The 22,819-nt window shown below is 38.3% G+C and overlaps 1 protein-coding gene across 2 annotated transcripts in view; it reads right to left on the reverse strand.

Moving 5' to 3' along the window:
• Nucleotides 1-2,013: 2,013 nt before the first annotated feature.
• Nucleotides 2,014-22,819, reverse strand: part of MUCL1 (mucin like 1) — a 33,274-nt gene continuing 12,468 nt past the window's right edge. The window contains exons 2-5 of one of the 2 annotated variants that reach the window (XM_055095570.2): nucleotides 9,806-9,984; nucleotides 9,289-9,330; nucleotides 7,531-7,677; nucleotides 2,014-6,232 (exon numbers count right to left, since the gene is read on the reverse strand). In XM_055095570.2, the coding sequence (XP_054951545.1) occupies nucleotides 6,219-6,232; nucleotides 7,531-7,677; nucleotides 9,289-9,330; nucleotides 9,806-9,863 (261 nt within the window). In that variant the 5' untranslated portion in view covers nucleotides 9,864-9,984 and the 3' untranslated portion in view covers nucleotides 2,014-6,218. Of the gene's footprint in view, nucleotides 6,233-7,530; nucleotides 7,678-9,288; nucleotides 9,331-9,805; nucleotides 10,236-22,819 lie in introns of those variants that run through there. The other variant, XM_034935705.2, reaches the window with a different exon arrangement.

A 22,819-nucleotide genomic window follows, 5' to 3' on the forward strand; every position in this document is an offset into this window, starting at 1 on the left:
GTGGTTTCATTAAGAAAATCCCCATATGTTAATTTTCTGGAGAAACTCAAAAGTTAATTTAAACAGACTCTGTCTCTCCCACTCATAAACAGCATAGGTCTCCAAGGAAGATCGTTCAACCACAACCAGTAATTGTAACTGTACGTTTATTTTGGACTTTCTTAATTACTGCTAATGCTTTTAAATATTTTATTTTCCTAGTAATGAATTATGTATGCAAATGAGGAAAACCATATTACTGTAGTCTCTGTATTTCCACTGAGTTTATTTGAAAATGACTCATATAAAGAGTTTGATTTTTAAAATATGTAAGAAAGTTAGCTGGAGATGCAGCTTCTCAGCTGTTGACAATGTTTTTGTACCTGAATTTAAATGTATGTGGTTTTTCTCACTGGGAAAAAAAAATTGCTAAGGAGTAAGTGTGATTCTGAAAGGTACTAGGAACTGTTAGTGCTTGAAAGACAGGGGCATTGGAGTTGAGAGGGGAAGAGAAGATCGCTATAAGGCATCTCTCAGACCTTGAACTTTGAAATCCTAAGGTAGAATTCTAAGATAGGAGAAAAGGACAGATCCAATATCAACTGCTTTTGAGAAATGTCTATTGAGGTCTTTTTCTCATTTTAAAATTGGGTTACTTGGTTTTCTTTGCTGTTAAGTTCCTTATATGTTCTGGATCTTAACCCCTTGTCAGATGCATAGTTTGCAAATATTTTTTCTCATTCTATGAGTTGTCTCTGTTAATTTTTTCTTCTGCTTTGCAAATATTTTTTAATGTAATCCCATTTATTTATTCCTGCTTTGTTGCCTGTGTTTTTGAGTTCTTGTTTAAAACATACTTGCCCAGCTCAGTTTTGAGGGACTTCTCTTCTGTTTTCATTTAGTATTTTTATAGTTTCAGGTTTTATATTTCAGTCTTTAAGCCATTTTTAGCTTACTTCTGTATATGGTGAGAAGTAGGGGTCTAGTCTCATTCATCTACATGTGGCCATACAATTTTCTCAGTATCACTTATTGAAGAGACTGTCTTTTCCCCAAGGTGCTGTTCTTGGCACCTTTGTTGAAAATCAGTTGGCTGTAGGTGTGAGAATAACTTGTATCTAATTCTACAGAGGACACTCTCTGGAAATTCATGGTGCACATACCTTAAAATATTCTCCCTAAAGACCACTCCTATTCTCATGTCATACCAGATACTACCATGTTTTCTGGTGAATGTCCAAACTTTGTCCTGCCATGGTCTGATTTCCTACGATTTTCTTAACTTACCACTGAAATTATAGACAGCTTGAAATGGGAACTCAGGCAATGGTCAATCCCTTACTTTTTAGGAGGGTCTCCTTGACTTCTTGTATGATCACATAAACCTTGATAGGAGTATTATGCCTAGATCAAACGGAGACAGAACTAAAGAGCCTAGTAAGCTTTTTTTCTTCTTCTTTCTACTTTTCTCCACCATACAATACCTCAGTGGAATTTCTTTGAACTGAGAAATGTCTAACTGAATCTTTCTACAGCCTATGAAAAGGTATTCCATGGCCTGAGCTTCATCCACCAACTTGGATACAGCATACAGAATTCTCTGGATTCCTTTAGCTCTGAGAAACACTAGCACAATGAGCTCAGTGTTCCCACATACTACATCCACTGTTGCCTACACCTCAAAAATGGCCAACAAATATGTTTTTTAAATGTTCAACATCACTAATCATCAGGGAAATGCAAATCAAAATCACAAGATATTATCTCACACCAACTACAATGGCTAGTATCAAAAAGACAAAAGAAAACAAGTGTTCGCAAGGATGTGAAGAAAAGGGAACTCTTGCACACTGTTGGTGAGATTGCAAATTAGCACAACCATTGTGTAAAAACAGTGTGGTGTTTCCTCAAAAAGTTAAAAATAGAACTACCATGTAATCTAGCAATCTCACTACTGAGTATGTAGCCAAAGGAAATGAAGTCAGTATGTCAAAGAAATACGTGAACTCCCATGTTTATTGTAGTAGTATTCACAGTAGCCAAGATATGGAATCAACCTAAGTGTCCAACAATGGATGAATGGATTTCAAAATTTGTGGTATATATACACAATGGAATAGTATTTATCCATAAAAAAGAATGAAATCCTGTCATCTGCAAAACATGGATGAACATGGATGACATTATGTTAAGTGAAATAAGCCAGTCACAGGAAGACAAATACCACATGAGCTCAGTCATCTGTGGAATCCAATTTTCTTAAGTTGATATCCTAGAAGTTACTAGAACAGTGGTTACTAGACTGAGGAGAGGAGGGGGAAGTACAATGAGGGAAGGGGTTGGTAAATGACTACAAAGTTGCAATTAGATAAGAATAAGTTCTGGTGTTCTATTGCTCAGAAGAGTAACTATGGTTAACAGTTAGATATTGTATATTGCAAAATAGCAGGAAGAGAGGCTTTTCAATGTTATCACCTGGGAGAAAAAATAAAGGCATGAGGTGACGAATGCACAAATTGTCCTGATTTGATCATTAGACAACATGTATATATGTATCAAAACATCAAATTGTGCCCCATAAAGATATACTATTATAATGCATTAAGAAATAAAACAGCAATTTCTTCAGGTTCATCCTAATACAATCTTTGTGGTAAGTAATTTGACAACACATATGATTATTTAAAATCTATCTATACTTTAGCAATTCTATTCCTAGGATTTTATCCTACAGCTTTATTTGTTCATGTGTAAAATCACTCTTGTACAAGAATATTCATCATATCACTGTTTATAATGGGAAATATTGGCAACTATTTACATCTATACACACAAAAAGTTTAAATAAATTGCAATACATTTCTAGTCTAAAAAAGAAATTATTAATGAATGTGTATTACCTAACTTAGCATAGCTCTTAGGTTGCTAGTCACTTAAGTTTTGAAACTCTTTTTAGGCAGACATACTGTAACACCAAATAAAACTAGTCATCATTCACAAATTAGTATCTGTTAAATTATTTTTACAACACATACATGTTAAGCATGCATTACAAAAGCAAAAACCTAAAAAGCTAAGTACATGGGATTTGTTTTCTCTTTACTACTGTCCTTGATATATTAAGTGATAGATATCAAGAACAGTTGGCCCTGGAACAACACAGGTTTGAACTGTGAAGGTCCACTTACACACAGATGTTTTTCAACCAAAGTCGGATTGAAAATACAGTATTCGCAGGTGGCGAGTGGATGGGAAGTGTCTTGGAGCCAATCCCTTGCACACACCATGAGATAATCGTATTTCATTTTTACTGCATCTTTGCTTGTACATTTGTCCTTAGATTGAATTTGTAAATGTTATAATCTTAAACATCGAGTATATATAATATTAGTTTGACTAGTAAGCTCAAGAAGAATAAAAATGTATGTTCATATACTTAATGCTAATCAGTCAGAAAATGTAGCTGTTTTTATTGAACCAACAATATTAAAATAATCTTATTTACCAAAAATGCACCTAAGTCACCTGAACTTGAAAGATATTTGAGTTAGTCCTTATATATCTGGGAGTTTGGGGAATATTTAATATATATAAGCACTGACCAATCTCTAAGCCAATTGAATACAAGTTCTTTAAGAGAGTTTCTACATTAATTTGGTAATCCAGCAATAGAAAAATGTCACATATACATAACATACATACATAAACATACATAAATATGCATAAACATGCATGCTTACTGATGAAAACAGATATTCTATAGCTTTCATTTTAAAGATTAGTTATGAGTCAGTAGTATAAAACACTGCTTTGTATAAAACAGTTGAATCTCATCTTTTTACCATTTTAAATGTTTATCCTAATTGCTTTTCTAGCAAAAATGGAACATGGTAAATTTGCCTGTTCAACATAAGGCTAAAGTTCTTACCATTATTTGTTGAAATAAGTATTATTTGTTGAAACATCTTTAAGATTTTCATTGCTCTGATGGACAATTTAATGGAGGCTGGGACTAGATTCTAGTCCAGGGACTAAGGAGACATCAAGCATCTGTTTGGAGAGCTTCAATACCCGTCTAAATGGATAATAAAATATCCAGTGCGTTTCCAATTAGCCTTTTACGTCTTAAGCCTCAGGTAGTTGCTACTGGGGGAAGCTGAGTCCCTTAAAAGCCCCCAATGGTAGCAGAAGGTTTAGAGTTCAAGTGATTATAAGAAGCTGAGGGATTGAAGTATGAAGCAAAAAGTCCAGCAGAAGAGAACAGAGGAGTAGAAACGGTAGGGTTTAAAGGGAGACATATCAAAGGATTCAAAGGTGCTGAAGGGAAGATTCAAGGTGGTAAGAAGAAGGAAGAGAGGAACTGATGGAAAAGGAGAAGTCTTAGAGAAGCCAGTTTGGGGAGATCATAAGTTTCCCAAAGAGGTCAATGAAGTTCTAAATTAACCTCAGCAAAATCATGCCAACTGAAAGGAGGTAGACAGATTCAGAGAAGCATGAAGTCTGCAGGAGTTCAAGGAGGGGATTTTAGTCAACTAAAAAGTTCCCATGAGAGAGACAGGATCAAATAGAGAAAACAAAGAGACCTCACAAAGAACCGGGGAAAAAAAATGTTCAGCCCAGGAGTCACGGAGTGCATCCTCCCTTGAAACAAATGAGCTAAGAAGAATTTTCCAGCCCATGGCCAGGGTCAGAGCCAGGAGTCAGGAAAAGAATCATCCTTACTCCAAACAAAGAAGCAGTAAGAAAGACCTCCAGCCCCACAGGTATTTGAAACAATGAAACCTGATCCTCTGACATAACTTCTGCTTTCCTGGGACTCTAACCTAGCTTCTTACAAACAGAAAGCACAGAATCCTAACGCTGCCTCCATCTGCGACTCTAACCCAGCTTCTAGAATACACACAGAATCTTAATAACAATCTGTCCTTACTGATTATCAACATCATCCAGAGTAATGCTTCAAGAGTCTGACCCACCAATGGATCCATGATCAATCAGTCAGGATTGAAGACGAAGCCTTCAAAGGTACACAATTAGAGTCCTAAGTGAGATGTCCAAGGTTCCAGTGATGAATCTGATCATAACCAAGTCAGTGAAAAAAACCAATATACCATGTCTTATTCATATACAATAGTCATCCCAATTATGCATTCAGGTGTCAAAGTCCTCTAGCCAGTGACAACCAGGAGCACATCTGGATTGAAAAAGTTGGATTTCTTACTTGTTTCAATGGGAGACAGCACACACCATGGGGAACTGAGAGAGGTGTCTTATTGTCAGGGTGTTAGAAAAGAGTATTTTAGGATTTGGGCTTGAGTCAGGAGATTTGAGGGAGTGATCAGGGAAGTGAGGCTAACCTCTGGATTGGATGCTGTCAGCAAACACAAATAATGCTAAGATTAGGTGTGTTGATAAACAGTATCTAAAAGGAGGGCAGACTACAGTGAAGCTTAACCTATAATTCATAATGAAGCAGGAACCACTGAATGAGAGAGAGGAATGTTTAGTATTCTATGGTTTGCACACTAACTCCGGTTTTGTCTGTGCTTAAAAAAATATGCATTGGTTTTTCTTTTTACTCTCAATTCATCAGTCACTGAATGGCCTTGTCTGATGCTGGTATTTTGTGAGATTGTGTCCAACAGGAAAACACCATTGCCTAACTGTGAGCATCCAGTCACCTTCTAACAACTCTGAAACTTGGCTGTGTCAAACCAGTACCCAGATGCCAGGAGTTCCTTTCTTCTTTCTTACCACACATGCTAAGTCATTACAGGTAAGAAAAAAATTCTGTCAGTTGATAGGAGAGTTTGGCAGAATCAAACTGAACATTTGTACCTAGTAAGTATTGATTAGTCTATCCATATTAGAGAAATCTCTAGTCTTTAGTATTATGCCCAAAACTAGTGTCTTATTTAAAAAAGAAACTGAAATAAATAGGAAGTCTAGTTATTAGTAGGAGCACAAGGAAGTATTAGGTAAAATCTGAAGTGTCTGTCACTTGGATTGTCTAAACACTGGACAACCATCCCATAGCCCCTAAGAAATACCATTTTTATGTTGCTCATAGTTATTTTTTATTTGAAAGAAAATAAACTGATTAGAGATAAAGGGGATATCGTAGGCAAGGTAAGTAGTTGGATGAAATCACAGGAAGCATGAATAGTTGTGACCAATTGCAGAAGACTCAAGCTGATTCCATCTCAGGGACACACTCTACCATTCAGGAGATCCCCAACCTATTTGGGTAAAACTGCAAGAGAAAAAAATATTGTCAAGGGGCTTCGACAAAGGATGAAGGATGTGGCTTTATTCTTCAGAATCTGAGGGAACTAACAAGTGTCAAATGTCAACTAAACTCAGGGGATTCGAAAGGAACATGGGATTGTAATTACGGGAAGATAAACAACCAATTTCTGTCCTTAAAGATTTTGGAAATATAGCCCTAGACGGAAGCCCAGGTAGGTTGGAACTTTAGAGAGAACTAGAAGAAAGTCAATACGTATGAGTTTTCCTATAATATGGCACAGAGATCCAGCCTTCTTCTGGTAAGAGAGAAAAGCCATTTTCTCACTCACAGTCTACTTTACAGATTATTGACAGAGTTCCAAGCACTGATTCAGACATGAAAAAGTATAAAGCAATATCTGAAGAAAATTTCTTAGGGACTTTGATTGCATGGGTGTAATTTGAATCCTTTTTCTTTCTGCCTGTGTGCTCAAAGAAAAGTTTCTCATTGTAACTCTCCATTTGTTTGAGTGCAATTTCCTTTTTCTTTCTGCCTGTGTGCTCAAAGGAAAGTTTCTCATTGCAACTCTTCCATTTCCTCATCTTTAAAATGTTTACTTCATAGAATGACTGTGATATTTAAATTATAATACATATGTAAATTTTATGACACAGTTCCTGGCATATGTTCCGATTGAATAAATGTTGTAATCAATACTATGTGAAAGTTAAAGGTCAAGAAAAAGTGAACCCAGAATAGGAGGAATGTACATTGATCCTCAGTGAATGTCCAAAACCCCAGAAATACCCTGAATGGCACTCAAAATAATCTGCCTCAAGAAAGATTATAAAATCATTCATTGTTAAGCTATTTTCTACTTTGGGAAAATTCTCTAAAGGAAACAAAGATTTTACTTGATTACCTGATTTTTAAATTGCCTGATTTAAACACACACACACACACACACACACACACACACACACTACCTGATTTAAAAAAATAATAATAATAAGCAGTTACCTAGCTTCATGGAGACACTTATTTTGGTCTTTCCAATGATGTTTCTACTAAGGAAGAGTTTTCCTTAATAAATGTCAATATTTCAAGATCCATTCAGGTAATATTGGTAACCTAGGAGTCAGGTAACCTCCTGACTCCTCTGATATTTATCTGTTGACTTGACTTAGAAACTACAAGGATTTAGAGAACAATGTAAAGAAGAGGTCTCCCTGACCTCAAAAATAGAGTCTCTGTGAGAATAGAGAACCCAAGGAATCAAGGAGCCACATAAAGGAAGCACACAGATGGAGGAGTCTTGCTACCTGGAATGTCTTTACGAGCAGTGGTAGAAGCAGCGGTGGTTGCAGTGGTAGGAGCAGCAGTGGTCGCAGTGGTTGCAGCAGTGGTGGTCGCAGTGGTTGCAGCAACAGTGGTTTCAGCATCAGGGGCTTCATCATCAGCAGGACCAGCTGAAATTAGAAGGAAAAGCTCTAGGTGAGACTGACTCCTTCTGGAACAAAATTTATCCCACCCAGGGGTAGACATACATTCCTCATCCTGAATTCATCTCTGCAAATCTGTCATCAGTTCTGTCTTACCTTTAGCCTACCTGCCTACTTTCCTTGTGCTTCATCCTTCCCTGTCTTGTCTTTGCTGGGACAGAAAGAATTTGGGGTTTCCCTCCAAGGGCAATGACACTGATTAAAGAGACAAGCAAGTACTTTGTCCCAGGTATGAGCACAAAAGACCAAGGCCACGAGTGTTCCTATTCACAGGGACTACTGCTCAGAAGCAATAAGGAAATCTCTAGTAGCCTGACATTCTGATGCCGTCCCACAGAATAACCTAAGACAGCATACATTCCAATGTAGCATGAATGAGGATGAGTAAAGGGATGAACTCTAGAGGGAAGGAGGAGGCAGACTAAGAAGATGTATCTCATCTTAGAGTCATATTTCCTGTCTTAGAGTGCAGTAAGATATCTTCTATCAGGTTCTAGAATGAAAAGAGCCATATTTGTCTCACCCTCTGTGGCAGCTTGGACTCTGTTTATTAGAGAGGTAATTGTGAGAGCCACATTAGATATAACAGGAGAAATTAGTACACTTCTAATAGTAAAAAATTCCCCATTAATTACTATATGTACAAAGGGGACTGGGTAAGAGTTTTGAAAATTATCTCTCTCTCTCTAGACCTTACACCAGAGCTATTGATAAGGATCAAGAGTCAGGCCCCACATTTGTGAGTTAGACTCACCTCAGCAAATAAGTAGCTCCACCTCCAAACCCACACTCTATCCATGCTGTCTCAGGCTTTATTTAAGAGAGAAAATATTTTTTAAATGGGGCCTCACATGGCAGGAAAAATATATGTGAGGTCTGACTAAAGCTAATGCCCTTGTGACCAAAGGATGCAAATTCCCAAGATGTGAAGGATAAAGACAGACCCCCTTAACTTGTGCATGGGCACAACACACACACAGTACAGAATGTGAAGAACACTTTGGGAGAAGCCCAAGAATGACTAAAGGCTTTGGTCTACCACCTTCGTTTTCAGGTTAGAGAAGGGAAACAAACATCAGCCTGGGAATAAGGAATATAGACCATTACAAAGAGTAAAGCTTAGACCTGACCCCTGCACTCCACATCCCACACACCACCCTCACTTGTGATCCAAATGGACTTATTTTCATATCACTTCAAATTCTGAGACCCACTGGTCTCTTTTTGACACTGGCTATATATTCAGTCCTTCCATTTATTAGAGGCATCTCTCAAAAATTCTCAGGCTACAACATCAGACCTCATGCTCTTGTGCCTTATGCTGGAAAACAATGAATAATAAGCCCACATTTGTATAAGTCTATGGCCTATATTTCATATATTCTAAGAATGTATAAGAAATACACAGATTCACTATGTTTGTGGTGAATTTGAAAATCAGGAATATAGCTTTCACAGACTTTTGCTTAGGATTCCTTATAACAAAGACTATCCACATGGAAACTGGCTGTTTGACATGAGGCTGGAAGTGGAAAATGGTTATTGCAGGAAAGAGATGACATTCAAGTGCAGACTCACTAGCTGGATACGTGTCAGCTGGAGCAGCTGTTGTTGGATTCTCTGAAAGAGAAGAAGGAAAAATTAAGATGTTAGCTGAATACCAGTTTGGAGGATGGAGGTAAGAGAGAATATGGACAATATTCCAGACTTTACAGTGGAAGACCCTCAGTCCTTGGTGTACCAGTTGAGGAAGAACAAGTGCACAGATAAGATAAAACCCATGAAAACCAATAAAAACCTAATATGTGGTCATTTTTCCTTTCCTGAAATAAACCTCTGATTACCTTCTTGAACATATTTTACTAACAGTAACAATAAACTTGGGTTCCAAGGTATTATTGAAGTAAGATCTGACTGAACTAAGAAGAGCCTAAGGATAACCATCTCCATCTTGAACGGTCAGTCAAAATGGTGATAGAACAAGTTAGGAGAGGTAAAAAAGCACATTCTAAGCAACCATAAGCCCGCATCTTTAGAGGAGATATTTTATATATATTCCCACAAAACTTATGTTCAGGTAAGAATCTTTACTTACGGGCAGAGACCAGAAAGATGGAAACTCCCAAGAGTACCAGGACTGCTAAGAACTTCATGGTGGTGACCTGAAGATCAGGGAGCACAGACAAAAATGCTTCAAAGCCCAAGAGAAGGCAAGGCGCTGACTTCAGGATTCCACATCCTGACAATATATATGCAGAGGGCACCAATCAGGAGCTGTCAACCAGAATCCAGGTTAGGTAATGCCAGGAAACGTTGGGACACAAACCACTGGAGAATCAACAACACAGCCAGGGGCCCTTTGGAAAGGTTGTGAATTCAAATCATTGGTTCTGGCTAAACAGGTTTCAATTCGAGTCTCTCATATTAAATATGCTCCAGGCAACTTCTCTTCCAGGCATCCTCTTACATGTAGGTATAGTGTCTCCATAATTACCAGCTCCTCTGACAGATTGGAGATGCCCCATAACCAGCCTTCCTGAAATCTGCAGTGCTCTTTTCATAGATTCTAGGAGTCATACACTTACAGAGTGCTTAGACCTCTGTCTCCCCCTAGGGGAATAATCAGGGTAGAGCAGCCTGATCCAAAGACCATCCTGTGTAACTCAGGCTGTGCATTCTTCGAGTCGTGGTCTCCCTCCTGAACATGTAATTAGGTCATCTGACACTGGTGCAGAGTGAGTCCAACACTGAATGATCTAAAGAACGAACTATGACCTTACTGGATTTAGCAACCATTGTGTAAAAATTCTAAATCAAGGAGTAAGTATACAGAATAAACTAACATTTGTTAATTCATGCATCCATGTAATCAATTTTTTCATTCAAAAAACATTCATTCAGGATTATTGTGTGCCAGACACAATGCTAGATGTTAGAAAAATAACAGCGAACAAAGTACACAAAAATTTTATTTAATACATGGTTTTGCAGGAATTCATACACTAAAAAAGTAAAGAAAGAGAAAACACAATGTATTATGTGTGAGGTGAAAAGGCCTAATAAAGAAAGAAGGCAGGAAAGAAGAAAGGAGAGTTTAGAGATGGAAAATGGGGAGCAATTTTATATAAGGTGACCAAAAAAGGCATTACTGAATAGGTGATATTTGAACAGAATCTTAAGGAGCTGAGGAATCAGCAACGTGGTATATTTGGATAATGCAACGGAAAGGAAATGGTCAGTCTGAAGGAAAGCAATGGTGAGTGCATGTAGAATATGGTCATCCAGACTTCTCTGCAGTTGTTGAGTAGGGCCCAGCACTGCCCCAAGTTCCATCAATCTACTTGCCCTTTGTCATAATGGAGCCAAGCTGCTAAGTAAAGACAGCAAGGGAGGAAAACAATCCACATTTACAGCACAATCAAGTGCTGGACCCAACTGAGGCCTCAAAGAGGGGTGATGAACATTTGGAATACCCAGAATCATAGGGAATTCTCTACATTTTAAAGATTTCCCTTGCTTTAAAGTTCTTCTTGTTCATACAAAGTATGCCTTTTTGGGTCATACCCTCATTGGAAGGATCTCTGTAATCTGGAACAGCACTGAACATCTATTTCTCCTTTTACTGGAGAGTCTGTCTGATAACAGCAACCAGTCTACTCCCCAAAACATGCTAAGGGGTCCCCATCAGGTGAATGAAGAAAGGCAGAGGAAATTCCTGAGGGAGTGGTCTTCAACCTCGGAAAGACAAGTCAGTGTCCTTGTCCTGGGTAAACTCATATCTTCCATGAGGCACAGAGTTGTCATAATATGGTGAGAGATTAGCATAAATAACGCTAAGAAAAAAACACATATTCTGAAGGAAAAGTGAAAGAGAGAAATATTTAAAAGAGACAAAGAAGGAAGGAAGACTTAAAAGACAGATACTATCTGATTATACCCCGCAGGGAATAAGCCCTACAGTCACCCTTGTAAGGCCTCCCAACAACACTGACACAAATTGAAGGGTCTTCTAGGAGATGGTTACTTATTGAGAGCCCACTGTGTCCCTCCACAGAGGCAGAGACCCACCACACAGACTTAAGACAATGACTGGCTTGCTAAGAAAAAAATATTAAACATATGTATCAGTTAGGGTCCCCTTAAGAGATCAAAACCGCACAGTGGATTAAACAGGAAAAGTGTGATACGAAGAATTTCTAAAGTTTGATAAATGAGTAGTTTTTCATCTTGAATGAATTTTTGTATAAGGTGTAAGGAAGGAATCCAGTTTCAGCTTTCTACATATGGCTAGCCAGATTTCCCAGCACCATTTATTAAATAGGGAATCCTTTCCCCATTGCTTGCTTTTGTCAGGTTTCTCAAAGATCAGATGGTTGTAGATGTGTGGCATTATTTCTGAGGGCTCTGTTCTGTTCCATTGGTCTATAACTCTGTTTTGGTACCAGTACCATGCTGTTTTGGTTATTGTAGCCTTGTAGTATAGTTTGAAGTCAGGTAGCGTGATGCCTCCAGCTTTGTTCTTTTGGCTTAGGATTGACTTGGCAATGTGGGCTCTTTTTTGCTTCCATATGAAGTTTAAAGTAGTTTTTTCCAATTCTGTGAAGAAAGTCATTGGTAGCTTGATGGGGATGGCATTGAATCTCTAAATTACCTTGGGCAGTATGGCCATTTTCACGATATTGATTCTTCCTACCCATGAGGATGGAATGTTCTTCCATTTGCTTGTATCCTCTTTTATTTCATTGAGCAGTGGTTTGTAGTTCTCTTTGGAGAGGTCCTTCACATCCCTTGTAAGTTGGATTCCTAGATATTTTATTCTCTTTGAAGCAATTGTGAATGGGAGTTCACTCATGATTTGGCTCTCTGTCTGTTATTGGTGTATAAGAATGGTTGTGATTTTTGCACATTGATTTTTGTATCCTGAGACTTTGCTGAAGTTGCTTATCAGCTTAAGGAGATTTGGGGCTGAGACGATGGGGTTTTCTAGATATACAATCATGTCATCTGCAAAAAGGACAATTTAACTTCCTCTTTTCCTAATTGAATACCCTTTATTTCCTTCTCCTGCCTAATTGCCCTGGCCAGAACTTCCAACACTATGTTGAATAGGAGTGATGAGAGAGGGCATCCCTGTCTTGTGCCAGTTTTCAAAGGGAATGCTTCCAGTTTTTGCCCATTCAGTATGATATTGGCTGTGGGTTTGTCATAGATAGCTCTAATTATTTTGAGATATGTCCCATCAATACCTAATTTATTGAGAGTTTTTAGCATGAAGCGTTGTTGAATTTTGTCAAAGGTCTTTTCTGCACCTATTGAGATAATCATGTGGTTTTTGTCTTTGGTTCTGTTTATATGCTGGATTACATGTATTGATTTGCATATGTTAACCAGCCTTGCATCCCAGAGATTAATTCAAGATGATTTAAAGACTTACATGTTAGACCTAAAACCATAAAAATTCAGGACATAGGCATGGGCAAGGACTTCATGTCTAAAACACCAAAAGCAATGGCAACAAAACCAAAATTGACAAATGGGATGTAATTAAACTAAAGAGCTTCTGCACAGCAAAAGAAACTACCATCAGAGTGAACAGGCAACCTACAGAATGGGAGAAAATTTTTGCAATCTATCCATCTGACAAAGGGCTAATATCCAGAATCTACAATGAACTCAAACAAATTTACAAGAAAAAAACAAACAACCCCATCAACAAGTGGGTGAAGGATATGAACAGACACTTCTCAAAAGAAGACATTTATGCAGCCAACAGACACATGAAAAAAATGCTCATCATCACTGGCCATCAGAGAAATGCAAATCAAAACCACAGTGAGATACCATCTCACACCAGTTAGAATGGCAATCATTAAAAAGTCAGGAAACAACAAGCACTGGAGAGAATGTGGAGAAATAGGAACACGTTTACACTGTTGGTGGGACTGTAAACTAGTTCAACCCTTGTGGAAGTCAGTGTGGCGATTCCTCAAGGGTCTAGAACTAGAAATACCATTTGACCCAGCCATCCCATTACTGGGCATATACCCAAAGGATTATAAATCATGCTGCTAAAAAGACACATGCATACGTATGTTTATTGTGGCACTATTCACAATAGCAAAGACTTGGAACCAACCCAAATGTCCAACAATGATAGACTGGATTAAGAAAATGTGGCACATATACACCATGGAATACTATGCAGCCATAGAAAAGGATGAGTTCATGTCCTTTGTAGGGACATGGATGAAGCTGGAAACCATCATTCTCAGCAAACCATCGCAAGGACGAAAAACCAAACACCGCGTGTTCTCACTCATAGGTGGCAACTGAACAATGAGAACACATGGACACAGGAAGGGAAACATCACACACTGGGGCCTGTGGTGGGGTGGGGGGAGGGATAGCATTAGGAGATATACCTAATGTTAAATGACGAGTTACTGGGTGCAGCACACCAACATGGCACATGTATACATATGTAACAAACCTGCATGTTGTGCACATGTACCCAAAACTTAAAGTATAATAATAAAAAAAAATGAGTATTTATAAGGAAGTTCTATGAAACCCTAGGATTGAGGGAGAATATCCAAGGAAGGACAACAATAAAGAGCCCTCCTCCCTGAAGCTGATATTCAGAACTCATTGGAGAAGCAGCCCTCTGGGTGGCAGAGAACAGTGCTGGTTTGCCCAAGCTGAAGCTGGTCTGCAGTTGCTGGGGAAGCAGACAATCTGCAACCAGTGGCCTGAGTGTGCAGAGGACATGAAGGCTCAGGGTGTAGGGGAGCCCCGTGGGGCCTACAACAGTTTTGAGGCTTTATTTTTCTGAAGTTATTGGATTTTGATAATATTATAATGCTTCAAATTGTAGGTTTTTAATATTATCATTTTAAGAGGGATCTAAAATTCAAGCATAAAGTATCATATGTGAGTATATAAAATATACTCAGATCTAACACCAAATTTGTTCATTAAAATGAACAGCATTATATATAGGGCATGTTATATTAAAATTAAACAGATCTTTCTAATATCTACATTTTGTAACATCTGTCAAATATTATGCAATATATTCTATATAAAATCATATATTGTATGTATAACCAAACTTTATCTCTCTATATATGTATACACTATATACTAGTTGATATGTAATTTTAAGAGTGAAATTCAATGGATGACATAGCTCCAAAACTTTTTACTACTGCTCTTTCCCATTACAAGATTATTTTTGCATTTTTTATAAAAATTAAAATAGAAGTATATATAAGAAAGTAAAAGTCTCTAGATGGGCCAAAACAATGAGATAACTGCCATTTTTACTTGGTAATTATATATTTGTGAAAATTTTATGCATATATGAACTTATATGTAGTTATTTATTCCTACTCCTTTATGGCTAACATTTCATACACTGCTATCATCAATACCAAAAAGCAAATGTTAAATAAATTTCCCCATATTCCTATTATAATAGGCAAATATATGTAGATGCAAGTGACCATATATTTGTGTTTGTACACAAATTCTTTTAAAATGCTGTACAAAATGGCCTTAAATTATAAACCATTCTTTCTTCTTTTTGCACTCAACACTACTTCTTAGAACTCTAACTCAGTCCCGATATATCTGTATCTTTCCTTTCAGTAGCTTGATTATATCACAATTTACTCTAGCATTATCTGCTTACAGGAATTCAGGTCATTTGTATTCTTTTGCTATTATCAAATCATGAAGCCACTGATATACTTTTTAATGTACCCTTATGTACAAAGTCTCTATTTGATAAATGTTCAGAGGTTTTTGACTCACAATATATGTATACACTTAATTTAATATGTATTACCAACAGCTTTCTCAAAGAGTTCTAAAAATTAAAATAACAAGAACAAATATCAGAGCATATTTTTATGACCATTTCTGCAAGTAGTGAAGGTTATCTCAGTTGAATTTTGCTGGACTGTTGTGCCAGAAGAAATATTTGTTATGTTAACTTGCATTTCCCTGAATGCAGTAAGTTTGGGCTTACTGACAACTTGAATTTCCTCTTCCATGATTTACATATTCTAATCTTTTTATCTATTGCTTTTCCTGTGTTTATCCCTTTAAGGATTCTGAGTATATACAAAATATTAACTTATTATCTTTTATAAAAATAAAAAAGTTTTCCAATCTAATACATTTTAATTTTATTCACAATATACGATTAGAGCTTTTAAATTAAGTGGAACTGCCGTTTTCATTATAATTTCTACATTAAACAATTTGAAAAACACACAGCTGGTTCATCTTATAACTGTGATAACTTAATATTCCTCCACACAAAAATCATATCTATTATTAATCCCCAGATTTACTCAAGGATCACAAACCTGCCCTAATCATTACTGCACACTCCAATGTAGAGCATATCACAAAGGGAGACAGGCTTTTAGAGAAAGCAGCACAGAAGCCCCAACCTGAAGAGAGGTCTTCAGGGAGCATCAGGAACTTGGTCCAAAACCAGACTCCTCACTGCTCACCATATACCACAGAGAAATTGGAAGAACCTGCAGCAGCCGTGGCCTGGGATCATCAAGGGCACACAGCTGAGTTTCAACAAAACAAGAATTAACTAGACACAGACTAACAATGGGTTCAGATACTGCATTTATTAAAAAAAAAAAAAAAGAATTGAGATGAAGGGAAGTCCTAGGATGATGGGAGATGAAATAGGATTTGCTGTTAGTACCAAAGGTAAGATCTCATCCTGTGATCATGCCAAGGGAGCTGGGGCATACACAGGGCTGTGCAGTGACTGTCTAGCATTAGAAATCTGAATGTGTGCCCCAAGCATGATCTATAGACACAGCATGTTTCTTCAATGCATGACCCGTAACTTCTATCGTACTTTATTGCCATTCAATCTCAAATTAAATACATCTTCAGGCAACCTTCGATGGCTTCCAAACTAAAGTAATCCCCAAAATTATCACTACATAATTTGATTCTATTCTTATCATAATACCCATTTTTGCCTGATATTTGCTTGTCTCTTTCTTTCTTTGCTTTTTGTGTTTTGTTTTGTTGTTTTGTTGAGATGGATTTTCACTCTTGATGCCCATGCTGGAGTGCAATGGCGTGATCTTGGCTCACTGCAACCTCTGCCTCCTGGGTTCAAGCAATTCTCCTGCCTTAGCCTCCCAAGTAGCTGGGATTACAGGCATGCACCACCATGACCGGCTAATTTTTATCTTTAGTAGAGACGGAGTTTCACCATGTTGGTCAGGCTGGTCTTGAACTCCTGACCTCAGACGATCCACCTGCCTCATCCTCCCAAAGTGCAGGGATTACAGGCGTGAGCCACTGTGCCCGGCCTTTCTTTGCTCTTTGCTTGTCAGTTTTCTGCCTCCCTCTCAGTAAATGAACTCTAAGAGACAGAGAGAAAAATAGGTTCATTGCTCAACACTATTTCACAATACTTAGAAGAGTGCCCAGCACTTGGTTACTTCTTGATACATGAGAGTTAACTAGAGGAAAAGAAAGAAGGAAGGAAGGCAGGCAGACAGGCTGAAAGAAGCAAGACAAATTCATATGATAAGCATGAGACGAAAATGGATGGCTTTTCATAAAGTATTGAGGAGGGAACGTAGGTCTATGAAAATGACTAAGCAGGATGTGGATGACGTCTTGGAAGGCAGAACCTCAGGCTGTGAAAGGGTAGGCAGGCAGGAAAACCATAAACAGAATTAACTAAATAAAACTCAAATCGTGTTTAGGTACAGGAATGTTTTATTGCCTGGAAGATCCTATAGTCCCAGAAATCTGGAAATAAACAGTTACACAGGAAAAACAGCATACACCTAAAGCTGAAAGTACAAGTTACCCACACAAGTGAGCATAGTCATTATTCAGTTACCCTAATAAACCTCACAGGCACTTCCTATGATGAAAAGCAAGGGAAGTTCTTTCCAGAGCTCTGTGTGTCCTGATTCATTATTTTACCACCAGGAAAGATCTTTCCTAAACACAAATTCTCTCTACCACTGGCTCTTTGTAGTTAAGTAAAAGAACTTCCAGTCTTTCTCCTACTTCTCATTGTTTCCCCAGTCTTGGCTCATCCCACTCACTGCTATATACTCATTTCCTATCATTGCCCTATCTTTCTCCCACTAATGTTGAAGGGCTGCCCCAAGCTGGAAACCCGGGAACAAACCACAAAATACTCTCCCATGAAGTGAAACAATCAGAAGAATGATATTTTCAACTATTATTGAAATGGGAGAGTTCCCTGATCCCCTTCGCAGGTCATGCCACAGGGATGTGGCTCGCTCCTTCAGTTGCCCCAGTAGTCAAACCCCTAGGAGGAACATGCAGACGGGCAGGTGCAGAGGCCATGGGGAGCACTTTTGGGATCTAGCCCCATGGCAGCATCTAGGGATGGGTGTCTGTGACTCCTGAAGCCCAAGAGGGTGTGTGTTACAGTGTGCTTTTTCAGTTTTGCCATCTGCAGACGGCTTGTGTTAACCAGCTCAATGGACCCTCCGCCTATGGCAAGCGTAGAGGGCCAGTGTGACCATTTTCTGTATCCCAAGCTCTCGCCCAGTGTACCGGAAAAACTGGATCACATATGGGCTCGAACGACAGGTGTAAGGTTTTATTGAGTGGTGAAGGTGGCTCCCAGTGAGATGGATGGTGAGCCGAAGGGGAGGGTGGAGTGGGAAGGTGGTCTTCCCCTGGAGTCGGGCCGCCCAGCGGCCAGACTCTTCTCTGACTGCCTCGCCCCACCCCCGCCTAATTCCCCTCGAATTCCAGATATCCCTTCCCTCTTTCTCTGCCGCAGTTCCACCATCACTGGTCTGCCGGTCTACTGGTCTCTGCTGGTGTGTGTTGGTCTGTTCCTCTGCTCCTCTCAACATTCAGTTGATTTGTCTGTGCCCTCTAAGGTCTGGTGTTCACATGGACACAAGATGTGGGGTGTGGTGGGCCAGAGCAGTCTTGGAAAATGCAAACTTTGGGTGTGAAAACAGGAGTGCCTGTTCTCATTTAGATCTGTGGGCACAGGCCCAAGGGTGGAGCCCTCACCAGGGACACTGCTGTTCTCTACCCAGCATTTCCCTGCCCCACTCCTGTATCATCATCACTTTACTCTTCTTCTGTCTTTCTGAGAACTATCGCACTCTTTCTTCCTCCTATATTATTTGTTGCATTCTTTTCCTTTTTATGAATTCGCAGCTCTTACTCTTTCTCTCTAAATGTCTGTCTCTCTGAATGTCTTTCTCATACTCAGTTTACCTATCAGTCAGATCATCTTTTACCCCATCTTAAGCTTTGCTAACACATTGCCTTTATTTTATTTAAATAAATGTTGTAGACTGTGCAATATTTGCAGGCTTCCACAATTCCCTATATGAAAATCTGAAATAATTACAGTCTGTGAATCTTCTCCCTAACACCTTGAGGAAATACCATTTCAAATACAGTATCAGCCTCACCCTAGAATACTTAAGAGAGCCTCCTTCTTTCTCCCCTTACCTCTCTCTACCATTGCACTCACCCTATCAGTCTTTGATCATCACTTGACCCTTCTGGGCATTGACAACACTTGCAAGCCTCCTTCCTGACACTTTGGAGCACTATCATTCAAATAGAGTGCCAGACTGACCTTGATACACTTAAGGGAGACTCTTCCTCTAGCTAACCACCGTCTACCCTAACATTTGCATTGTCAGTCTTTGACCATCACACTTGCTGGATGTTTACTTTGTACACTGTGAAATATTTATTCAGAAACTTAGTCAAGTTTCTTGATCATTCTGGTAGTTTTTGCCTGGGCGGGAAAGCAAAACCTAAATCAAATTGTGAGAAATCATCCAACAAACCCCTAATGAGGAATATTTTGTTTATTTAAAAAAAAGTATTCCTGAATTTGTCAATGCCTTAAAACATAAAAAAAGCTACAAGGTTTTTTTTTTTTTTGCAGAATAAAGGAAACAAAAGAGATGAGGCAATTAAATGCAGTACATGATCTTGAACCTGATTGTGTACTGGAGAAAAACAGTTTTATAAGGAAACTCACTGGATCAAAAATAACATCAGAAACACTTTTAGAGGAGAAAGAACACATTGCACCCATGTTAAATTTACTAAAATTGAAAACTGTACTGTAGGTATGTAAGAAAATTTTGGCTAAAACATACACTAAATATTTAGCAGTACAGAAATTATAACAGCAGAACCAGTCCAGTCCAGTTCACTTTGTCAGTAACAAAATGTAACCAAATGATGAGTTGTTTTTGGGTGCAATGGCCCTCAAGTTGCAGGTCACATAACCTGAGCATGCCCAGATAAACCAAGTGTACCCTACTGGTAACCCCAGAGTCAGCTGGAACAAAAAAGTCAACCACAAGCAGAATCTAAGTACTTGGTTTGAGAATGGGGACCAAATTATGAAGTGAAGGGTGCCTTGTTTTGTTGCAGAACAGACTTAAGAGACAGGAAACCGTCGTCACCTCTTTGCATTAACCAATCAGATCACATCTTGTTGCATTTTCCTATCTCTCTCATTGTTATTCTCTGCCTGTAAAACCTGCCCCAAGACCACAGCTCGGGGAGACAAATTTGAGTGTTACCTCCTGTCTCCTTGCCAGTCAACTCACTATAAAGGCCCTCCTTTTCTCAAAAGCTGGTGCTATAGCATTGACTGCTATAGGCATTGGGCAGAGAGCTCCTTGCTCAGTAACAAAGTATACCCAATGAAAGTATCTAACTAAGAAGATGAACCATCTCCATTGTGTTAACTACCTTGAGGCCATCATACTGAGGCAGTTCAAGCTGCAAGGAAAGGCCATGTGTGGGCATTCTGGCCGACAATCCCAGCTGAGCTCAACCTTAATGTCATCTGAGACCAAGTGCAAGAAATATGTCTGAAGGATCCTCCAAATGATTTCTACCTCCAGCCATTTAATTAGTCCCAAGTATGCCCCATACATAGTCAAGAAGAGATAAGACATTCCTTCAGTGCCTTACCCAGCTTCTTCACCCACAGTGTCTGTGAGTCTATTAAAATAGTTTTTGTATAGTGTCATGATATTTTGCAGTGGTTTTTTTCTGCAGAAATAAGTGATCAAAATAAAATTTGGCACCAAAATTGGGATGCTGTAATAACAAAAACATAAAACATGTAGCTTTGGCTTTGGACAAATTGCAAGAAAGAAGATGTAAAAGATATGTGGAGAAAATAGTCCAACACCTGACAAGACTAAAGCTTGTTGTTGAGGGCTTAAAGGAAATTGAGTAAGATGTTATTAAGGGCTGGGAGAAATTGGCAAAACTCTTGCCTAAAGAAAGGTAAGACATAAAAATATACCTAATGAACTGCTAGATCTAGTTAAGGAGATTTCCTGATAAAATGTCAAAAGTGTCATCAGTTTCTCTTTTAGGTGCACATCACAAGTAGAGAGAGATGAGACTTATAAAGATGTTGTGCTAAGGTCTCAGAAATTCAGTGTCACCTTTCAGCCAGATCCTTAGGCTGTCTTAGGATTTTATAAATGTGTGTCATGGTTCATCCCTGTTAAGCATGAAGCTCCTAGGAGTCATAAGGGCATTGTTCCTCAGCAACCTCTTAGGGCATCAAAAAAAATCTATCTAACAGAAACCTTAATTTGCATTACCATAGATCTATTAAATAAATTAAATTCATAATACATTATCCCCCAATAAAAAAAATCTGGGGCCCCAGGTAGCTTCATCAAGACTTTCTACCTAAAATTTGAAAAGGAAAAAACATTCATCTTATCAAAATGCTTCCCAAATGTTGAAAAAATGATGGAAGACTTCTAATATAATTTGATGACACCAGTATATCCTTGATGCCAAAGCCTCAAAAATATAAGAAAGAAAATTTACAAAACATTCATTACCATGACCATAAAAGCAAAATTTATAAACAATAAATTACCAAATTCAGTGATAAATAAAAAGGTTAAGACATTACCTAATTCAATTTATTTCAAGAATGCAAGATAGGATCAATATTTGAAAATCAATGAATGTCAGTGTATTACTTTCGTATTTCTGCATAACAAATTACCACCAACTTAGTGCCTTCAAAAAACATAAATGTATTATCTTACAGTTCTGGAGTCCAGAAGTCTGAAATGGGTCTCACTAGGCCAAAATCAAGGGTTGCATTCTTTCTGAAGTCTCTATAGAAGAATCCATTTTCTTTCCTTCTACAGTTTCTGGAGGCTGCTCACATTACTTGCCTTGTGGGCCCTTTCTAAGCTCAGAGGCAGCAATGATTATTTGAGTTTGTCTCATTCTGTATGACCCTGACCCTGACTTTCCTGTCTCCCTCTTCCACATTTAAAAGACCCTTGCAATTACACTGTGCCTACCTGAATAATCCAGGATAACTTGCTCATTATATGTTCAGCTAATTAACAACTTTAACTTCATCTACGACCTTAATCACACCTTTCCATACCATCTAACATAAATGCAGGTTTCGGGCATTAAAATGTGGACCATCTTTGGGGCCCCAATATTCTGTCTTTCAAAGTTAGTCATCTAATTAACAGAATTTTTAAAAATCATAGGATTATCTTAACTGATGCAGAAAAACATTTGATAAAATTCAATACCCATTCATTATTTTAAAGCTCTTACAAAAATATAAATAGAAAAGTATTGTCTTAATTAACAGCAAACATCGTACTAAAGACTGAAGCATCAAAAGCATTCTCCTGGGACAACAATAGATACCATTTACAGTCCTGCATCATTTAATGATGGGAATACATCCTGAGAAATACGTCATTAGGTGATTAGGTGATTTCATCATTGCACAAACATCCCAGGGTGTACTTACACAAACGTAGATGTTATAACCTAGTACATACCTAAGCTATATAGTATAGCCTATTGCTCCTAGGCTGCAAACCTGTACAGCATGTTTCTACACTGAATACTGTAAGTTATTGTAACACAGCGGGAATATTTATGTGTCTAAACGTATCTAAACATAGAAAAGATACAGTAAAAACGTGGTATTATAATCTTATGGGGCCACCATCCTGTATGTAATCTGTTGCTGACAAAAGCACTGTTACATGGTGCATGA

Source organism: Pan paniscus, chromosome 10 (genome assembly GCF_029289425.2).
Source record: "Pan paniscus chromosome 10, NHGRI_mPanPan1-v2.0_pri, whole genome shotgun sequence".
NCBI lineage: Eukaryota > Metazoa > Chordata > Mammalia > Primates > Hominidae > Pan > Pan paniscus.